The sequence below is a fragment of the Pteronotus mesoamericanus genome, unplaced genomic scaffold (assembly GCF_021234165.1).
Source record: "Pteronotus mesoamericanus isolate MK-2021 breed Mesoamerican mustached bat unplaced genomic scaffold, CSHL_Meso_final scaffold_507, whole genome shotgun sequence".
Lineage (NCBI taxonomy): Eukaryota > Metazoa > Chordata > Mammalia > Chiroptera > Mormoopidae > Pteronotus > Pteronotus mesoamericanus.
In genome coordinates this window covers 2,092,735-2,101,633 of record NW_026555319.1, presented here as the reverse complement: position 1 = coordinate 2,101,633, position 8,899 = coordinate 2,092,735, and the positions used below count along the sequence as shown (strand labels likewise).

Here is an 8,899-nt window from a genome sequence, read left to right as displayed (position 1 = left end):
CCTTGCTGGTATTCCAGAAACTTTTCCCATTCTCAGGTACCTCACACCATGCCCATACTCAGTATTTTTAAACTGAGTAGTTTACTCATTAATCTACATTTACCTGTACACAGGGAAAATTCTAATTGCAATTTGATTTTTTTTCTCACCCACTCACTGCAGTTCTAAACTTAGGTCACCTTACACTGCATTTATTACCACAAAATATTACTTAAAATCTCTGTTCCTCAAACCCCACCCTAAAAGAGAACCTTACTTAAACTAGCCAGTAGTAAAGGAGGAGGGGAAAAAAATCACACTACTTTGGAATGCAACAACTTTATTGAAAGTGCAATTAAACATGTTGAAAGCTTAAAAGGGGAAACTTAGAAACCTCCCCTCAAGCGCAGGACCAGGTGCAGGGTGGACTCTTTCTGGATGTTGTAGTCGGACAGGGTGCGCCCATCTTCCAGCTGCTTCCCGGCGAAGATCAGCCGCTGCTGGTCAGGGGGGATGCCCTCCTTGTCCTGGATCTTGGCCTTGACGTTCTCGATGGTGTCACTGGGCTCGACCTCCAGGGTGATGGTCTTGCCAGTCAGGGTCTTCACGAAGATCTGCATCCCACCCCTGAGGCGCAGCACCAGGTGCAGGGTGGACTCCTTCTGGATGTTGTAGTCGGACAGGGTGCGCCCGTCTTCCAGCTGCTTCCCGGCGAAGATCAGCCGCTGCTGGTCAGGGGGGATGCCCTCCTTGTCCTGGATCTTGGCCTTGACGTTCTCGATGGTGTCACTGGGCTCGACCTCTAGGGTGATGGTCTTGCCAGTCAGGGTCTTCACGAAGATCTGCATCCCCCCTCTGAGGCGCAGCACCAGGTGCAGGGTGGACTCCTTCTGGATGTTGTAGTCGGACAGGGTGCGCCCGTCTTCCAGCTGCTTCCCGGCGAAGATCAGCCGCTGCTGGTCAGGGGGGGATGCCCTCCTTGTCCTGGATCTTGGCCTTGACGTTCTCGATGGTGTCACTGGGCTCGACCTCCAGGGTGATGGTCTTACCAGTCAGGGTCTTCACGAAGATCTGCATCCCCCCTCTGAGGCGCAGCACCAGGTGCAGGGTGGACTCCTTCTGGATGTTGTAGTCGGACAGGGTGCGCCCGTCTTCCAGCTGCTTCCCGGCGAAGATCAGCCGCTGCTGGTCAGGGGGGATGCCCTCCTTGTCCTGGATCTTGGCCTTGACGTTCTCGATGGTGTCACTGGGCTCGACCTCCAGGGTGATGGTCTTACCAGTCAGGGTCTTCACGAAGATCTGCATCCCCCCTCTGAGGCGCAGGACCAGGTGCAGGGTGGACTCCTTCTGGATGTTGTAGTCGGACAGGGTGCGCCCGTCTTCCAGCTGCTTCCCGGCGAAGATCAGCCGCTGCTGGTCAGGGGGGGATGCCCTCCTTGTCCTGGATCTTGGCCTTGACGTTCTCGATGGTGTCACTGGGCTCGACCTCCAGGGTGATGGTCTTGCCAGTCAGGGTCTTCACGAAGATCTGCATCCCCCCTCTGAGGCGCAGCACCAGGTGCAGGGTGGACTCCTTCTGGATGTTGTAGTCGGACAGGGTGCGCCCGTCTTCCAGCTGCTTCCCGGCGAAGATCAGCCGCTGCTGGTCAGGGGGGATGCCCTCCTTGTCCTGGATCTTGGCCTTGACGTTCTCGATGGTGTCACTGGGCTCGACCTCCAGGGTGATGGTCTTACCAGTCAGGGTCTTCACGAAGATCTGCATCCCCCCCTCTGAGGCGCAGGACCAGGTGCAGGGTGGACTCCTTCTGGATGTTGTAGTCGGACAGGGTGCGCCCGTCTTCCAGCTGCTTCCCGGCGAAGATCAGCCGCTGCTGGTCAGGGGGGATGCCCTCCTTGTCCTGGATCTTGGCCTTGACGTTCTCGATGGTGTCACTGGGCTCGACCTCTAGGGTGATGGTCTTGCCAGTCAGGGTCTTCACGAAGATCTGCATCCCCCCTCTGAGGCGCAGCACCAGGTGCAGGGTGGACTCCTTCTGGATGTTGTAGTCGGACAGGGTGCGCCCGTCTTCCAGCTGCTTCCCGGCGAAGATCAGCCGCTGCTGGTCAGGGGGGATGCCCTCCTTGTCTTGGATCTTGGCCTTGACGTTCTCGATGGTGTCACTGGGCTCGACCTCTAGGGTGATGGTCTTGCCAGTCAGGGTTTTCACGAAGATCTGCATTGTCTGTTAGGAAAAAAAAAATGGAAAAAAAATACCCATAGACTTTAGCAACCAAGTCACATCACAACATATTCCTAATTCTAGAAATTAAATGTCATTTTACATTGCCAAGTAACTAAGACAAAAACTTGCCTGACACAAAATATTTAAGTCATATATCATAAAAGACACTTGAAACATACATTTTATTAACCAACGTCATCCCAAGACATTAAAAAAACTTGCGCAAACTACCTCAGGAAGTGAAACAAAACCTTGACAAAGTCGAATCCCAAACCTCAAGCACTTACAACAGAAAACCAGGGAAACCGAACCCACGTAAATTGCGGGCCTCACTTACATCCCTCCTCACTGGCCGTCTGTCTCCTGTGAACTCAGTGGGGTTTCCGCCAGGCCCCAGCCCTGTGTCCCGCGGCCGACGAAAACCTACCGCACACACCGGCAGGCGGCCCCACCCTCGACTGTGAATCCACAGAAGACTGACGTCGCGCGCCCCCGCCGACGCGCGCCCCCGCCGACTCCTCAGAGCGGCCCCGGCCTGGCCAGTGCCCCGCTCACGGGGCCGAGAAACCGATATCGGACCAGCGAGGTCGCGACACAGACGTCACATCACATTCCCCAACACTGCCCAGTTCAGTCCCAAAACTGCGCTCTCCCACCGCTAAGGGACCAAGGCCTTCCGTGTTTCACAACCCCCCCAGATTCTCTCGCGCCTCACCGCCCGCTTCCCAGGCCGTGACGGCGCGGAACCCGCCGCCATTTTGCGCCGTTCCTCCCTCAGGGCCACCCGGCTCCCGGGACCCGAGCGATAAGAGCCCCGCCTGCCCTTCGCCCGCAACGGGCTATCGCGCTTCCCGCTCCCCGTACGCCCCGTCCCGCAAGCAGTAGGATGACCCCAGGTCCCCCGGCCAGCGTAGCGGCCCCTTCCTCACCAAACGAAGTGACGGTAGCAGCAAGTCGGAGAAGCCTCCTGCAAAAGTACTCGGGGTCCGCACGGAACTGCCTGCGCCACGCCCGGCGCCGCCTTATATAGCCACCGGTAGTGCCGCGCAGACAGATCCCTCCGCAGAAACGCCGAGAAGGGACTACTTTCTTCAGCTCTTCCGCTGCTTGGGAAGACAACTAGCTACCCAGCGTTATATAAATCTTTCATAAAATGTTCTCCTGTGAAGGCTGGAATTCTGTGCTGAATCTTAGGCTGAGCGGGCCGCTATCTTGAATAGGGTGTCTCCACACAGGGCGGAGGGATCAGCGCGTTCGCTGCGCGCTGCGTCCGCGGACGTGGCCGGCGCTCGACTTGGTTGGCGGGGGATGCGAGCGGTGGAGGGGCGGGGTGCGCGAAAACCCGGCGTGGAGTCATCGGGCGCCCGGAGCGGACGGGGCTCCCGCGTCACCGGCTTACAGCCCGACGCCCCCAACCCTTAGCCTCAACAGTCCCCACGGTTCTCGGGTCCCGTCGTTGGCGGACAGGGGTCGCCCTGAATCTCGCGCAGAATCGGGGCCTGGCTCCCTTCACGGGCGCCCGCCCACCCCTCCCCCCTCGAAACAGCAGGGTATTTATTTTGGGGTCACGTTTAAAATAAGATATGTTTCTGCTTGCCTGAACTTCCTCCACTCCGCAGCTGGTCCGAGGGCCCCCTTCCCCGCACCCCGCGCCCGGAGACTCAGCCGTCCCCCAACTCGCGGCAGCCGCGCCCATCCCCCAGCGCGGGCACTGGGACAAGGCGAATGACTCGGCAAATCTCAGCCTGGGGCCTGGACACCCGGCGAGGCCTAAATCCCGCACGGGGCCGGCAGGGATTTCTCAAAACAAATGAGCGAAAAGTAGGTTTCTGTCGGGGAAAGGCTGGTGGTGCCTCTGGACTGAATCTTTGAAAAGAAAGGTGAAAAACTCGACCGCTGTGTAAAAGGAGTTGAGCGGGACCTGAAAGCTGACAGGCCTAGAACTTGCTAGACTTCGTTACCCTTCACGCTTGTTCTGCGCCGCCTTGGGGTGCAGGCCGTGCTCCTTGGCACCCCGTTTCGGCTCTTGACGTTTCACTCAGGTCAGAAATCGAGCCTTATTCAAGCCTGAGGTTTCAAAAGACACAGCCGTGTGTATCTTTGAGGGGGGCGGGGGTGGGGTAATGTGTTTAATATCCCGAATATGAAATTCTACAGGTAAATTCCATTTGGGTAAAAAAGATCACCAGCCAGATCTTTTTTCCCTTCTGTCATTTCGTCAGCATAGGGCTAAGTGTTTTAAATTGAACATGGTGAAAAATCTTTAAAGTTTTTAAAAGTTTACAGTAAAAAGCCTTCCTCATGCCTTTAATTTCCCAGTCACTCCCTTCTGGACTCTTCTAGAAAAATTCCCTAGTTCTAAAAATTGGAAAGGGAGGGGATATTTTAATTTCTACCCTGTTAAGGCCTTCTGAGAAAAAAAAAATAATCCAAAGACGTTACCAAAAACATGACTAACCCTGGGCCCATTTCCCTGGGCTTGTTCCCCAAGTGACTAAAAAAATCTGCCGTTACAAAAAGACTACATTCCTGGCTTAAACTGTGAACATTATGTTATTTAAACATTATACCTAAAATGTGAATCCGACCAAAACACACCTGTTTTCTTTGGTCACTAATGTATGTTTGTATTATGAAAAACGTCTGAGCAGTTCAAAATAAATTTTACTTTGTTATTTTTAACATTTTTCAAGGAGAATAAATTCATTACTGGAAAAATAAAGTACATGAAATGCCATTTTTCAGGTTAGCAGGAGATCCAGTGACTTCCCGTACAGATTTCTGTAAAGATTATTTCTTTCTCAATTTCTGGAAAGAGGTGTTAAAGGAGCAAAACATTGAGACTGTTTGTAAGGTTATTTCTAGCTGAATTTCAAGAAGTTTTTAAAGGAACAAAAAGCTGAGACTCTGAGGTGACCAGGCCTAGCTCCAAGCCACACCCTGTTTGCTTTTGGCTGTTGTTTTGCTGAGCCTTGTGATTCATGTGGTTTAAAGGCTCTGTGAGTCACGGGCTTTGAGAGGTAGCTTTTTTCAGTCCAAAGGTACAGAGGAAAAACAGCCCTGGTTTCAGAGGAGGGAGAAGAGGAAAGGAGGAAGGAATCAGGCTCGGAGGGCTGGGGAGTCAGCCCAGGGTGACCTCCAAAGGGAAAACAACGTTCTTGTGAGCTGGGGAGAAGACCCATGTTGTCTCTACCAGGAAAAAAATATTCTGAAATACTCCTGCATTCCCTAAACCTTAAGTCCAACATTGTGTTTTCTTCCAGTCAGTAGCTGTAAACATTTGTCTAAGGACATTGAGGAGAGAGGAGAAAAATGACCTCCGCAAAGAGAGGTTGTTACAGATGAATTTGGGTTCTTGCCTCCTGATATAAAAGAACTTAGACCAAGGACACTGATAAAAGCAAGGACAGATTTATTGAGGTTCTGCAGAGGGCAAGAACAGTAAGATAGGGCCTCAGGTTCCGCACCCTGAATGTGAGGCCTACGGGGTTTTATTCCTTGGGAACACGGAAGATGCTGGGGTTAACCAATCAGGGTGTAGGTTGGCTGATTTTTTTTCTTTTTAGGAATGCTGGGGTTCTTAGTAGCATCAATAAAGCAAGGCACTCTGGGATTGTGCAAGGCTTATTATGGGATGCAGGAAGGGACTTGCCCAACCAGGCATTGAGTTTGCCTCTAGCGTTTGTGGCTTGGCTTTAGATCTGAAAAACCAACAAAAAAAGTCAGGGTAGTTCCTGGACCATCGATTTATAGCTACTTATTCATACTGCCATAGTTGTGGCAGGGCTTGATTCAGTGGAGCAATTTCGGGGAACATTTTATTCTACTCATTTCAAGGTGGCTGGTGTTTCTCTAGAACAGTGGTTCCCAACCAGGAGTGATTTGGTCCATCGGTGGACATCTGCAGATACTATTTTGCTTGTCTCAATTGAGTGGGGACGAGGAGGAGTGCCATGGAGTATGGTCTCCTAAGAGCTGGTGGTAGAGGCCAGGGATGCCGCTCAACACCCTAAAATGGGACAGTCCCCTGCAACACAGTTACCTGGCTCCAAATGTCAGCAATGCCTAGGTTCAGAAACCCTGGTCTCCAGAGGCTTCTTGGTGTCGTTGTTGTGGCAACTGCTTTTCTGTTTGCTGAGAAGGGCTCCCAAAGTTTCAGTGTCCCACTGGGTCTCAGGAATCAGGTGTCAGGGCATGCTCCTAACCCTAAAATCCCCTAACCTAGAATGCAATGTGCTAGAAGGTGCCAGAAGCAGGATGAGTCATTGGATCCATTTTCAGTCCCTTCCTCCCACACCCATCCTTTGCAGGCGCCCGAGAAGAAATTGCTTCAGAGCTGCCACCAATGGAAGAGTGACAGAGGCCCAGCAACACGGCTGGATTGGCGGGGAGACCGAGCACGTGACATCTGAGCTCACAAAGGGCCTGGGTGCTGGGCTGGGGGTGGGGAGGTTGGAAGGCAGAGACTGGACTGGCACCAATTTGTCTGCTTTTCTTCCTTCCCCCCAAAGAATTCAGTTCCCCTGAAGGTCACAACCTCATGTAGGACTTAACTCAGCATCGTGAGAATGTCCCAGAACACAATGACTGGCAGGCATTTTCCCCCGGAGAGCCGGATGGAAAAGTCGGCCCCGCTTTGTCATCAGTTACATAACCATAAAAGGCAGTCAAGGGCATCTGCAGCTTCAGGGAGAAAACACGCCGCCGCAGTCCAAGGGACTCTGTTCTTTTTCCTGTTTACATTTGTGCATTTGCATCACGAGGCAGAACGCAAACTGCTCCAGCTTAAAAATAACCAATTTCATCTTCCAACTTATTTGGGCTTTAAAAAAAAAACTGGCAAAATACACATTAACGAACCTTCCCATCTTTACTATTTTTAATTGTGCAGCTCAGTAGTGCTAAGTGTATGGGGGAGGGGGAATAATTTGCCTTTCTGATTTCTTAGAGACCCTTGTAATGACAGAGACTAACAAGAGGAAAAAACAACCCCGAAGTTTATTAACAGGTCTTACTTCATGTATACTTGGGAGATTCCCTGGGGAAAATGCGTAACTCAAGATGTGACTTTAGATTTTAGGCTTAAATACCATAGGGGAAAGGGGACAGGGATATGGGCCTCTTAGGAGAGAGTAATTTTTAGGAAACACACATGGGAGAGTAGAAAAGATGGGAGTTACGATAGGGACAGAGTGTGGTGTCCATTCCTGGTCTCCTTCCTGTGACAAGAATCAGTTGTCCCTGGTTAGTGAAACCCAGGAGGGATCTACGCCCACTCAGCTCCTTTTGGAGGAGCTGTCTTCAGGCAGAGAAAGGAGCTGGTGAAAGACTCTCCCTTCATTTTCTGGTTTTCAAGTGTCTTCAGCTCAAAATAATATCAAAGTGGACTATTTTGGGGAGGCGTATTCTGCTACCCTTCAGCCTTCACATTGCTATGCAACCGTCATTACCATACATCTCGGGAACTATTTTCATCTTGCAAAACTGAAACTCTGTACCCATTAATTAAACAACTCTCTATTGCCCCACCTTCCCAGCCCATGGCAACCACCATTCTACTTTCTGTCTCTATGAATTTGACGACTCTAGGTAGCTCATATAATGGGCTTTATTGTTATTTTTTTAATATAAAATAAAATGTCATTGTTAAAGTATTTTTTTCAGAGATTCACAATAGCTTTTCTAGGAAGCTCCTTTTCCCAGCCCAAGCCCAGCACAAGCCTTGTTGTTATTTTCCTTGTGGTATTTCTTCCTTGTCATTGTGTTATCAGAAATATTTAATTGGAAGACACAAAGTAAAAGAAGCATATCACTAGTTTTGTGTTAGGCCTCATAATTTTAGAAATAACTTCAACTGCTTTTTTTTCCTCTTAAAACCTTTTTGACATTCAGGGAGAAGTAACCTTCACTGAAGCTCAGCTCGTGACAAACAGCAGCTGTCAGCGATATTCCACCTCCCGCCTGGTGAGTCATCCCAGGAAGTTCAGTTCCATCTCAAAAATGAAGGCTTTGCCAAGAACCTGTCTGGATCGAAGATGAGATGTTTTTATGATTTAAAACATGAGGTGGAGTCAAAGGAGACAGGACTAACGGATGAGGCTCCATTATTACTGCAGACAAGGAACCGAACCCACAGGATGCAACAGGACCCCTTCTTTCAATAAAATATAGCTTTTATTATTTTTAGTGATAAAATACAGAGTACAAATATAAGCAGTATGTGCAAGTCATTCATTCATGCATTCATGCATTCTTTCGCAAACGGTTGCCTTGCCCCTGAAGCAGGGAACAAAACCCCGCCGGCTGGGAATGCTGCTTTCCTCTCGGTGGCTCCCTCTAAAATGGTCAGTCTGGCAGCAGGAGGAGCAGGGCCCCTGAGTCCTTTGACTCTCGCCACACACACCCTCTGGCCCCTAGTACTGAGTGACCAGCCCTCCAGTCCTCTCACAGAAGGCACGGTGCCAGGAAATAGGCAGTAACTCCCCGGTTTTATCATTGTGCTCAGCTTGCCGTGGTTTCAATCATCACGTCTGGTTTTGCTTCCTGCGAACTTCTCCTGTTTGCCTTTTCCAGCAAAAGTGCCTTTGGAATCTTAAAAACTTCAGAAAGGACAGGTCACAACTATTGAGAAAATGACTGGAGGAGCTACACTCGTTAAAATTACACTCATGGCTCTTTAATGATGAGAAACAAAAGTA

At 50.6% G+C, this 8,899-nt stretch overlaps 1 protein-coding gene across 1 annotated transcript; it reads right to left on the bottom strand.

The window, feature by feature from the left end:
• Positions 1-302: 302 nt before the first annotated feature.
• On the bottom strand, positions 303-3,225 carry UBC (ubiquitin C). Its single transcript, XM_054593965.1, is given in 6 exon segments — positions 303-406; positions 408-947; positions 949-1,404; positions 1,406-1,748; positions 1,750-2,201; positions 3,131-3,225. Coding segments are annotated over 5 exon segments (1,815 nt in total). The 5' UTR covers positions 2,199-2,201; positions 3,131-3,225; the 3' UTR covers positions 303-379.
• Between the last annotated feature and the right edge of the window lie 5,674 nt (positions 3,226-8,899).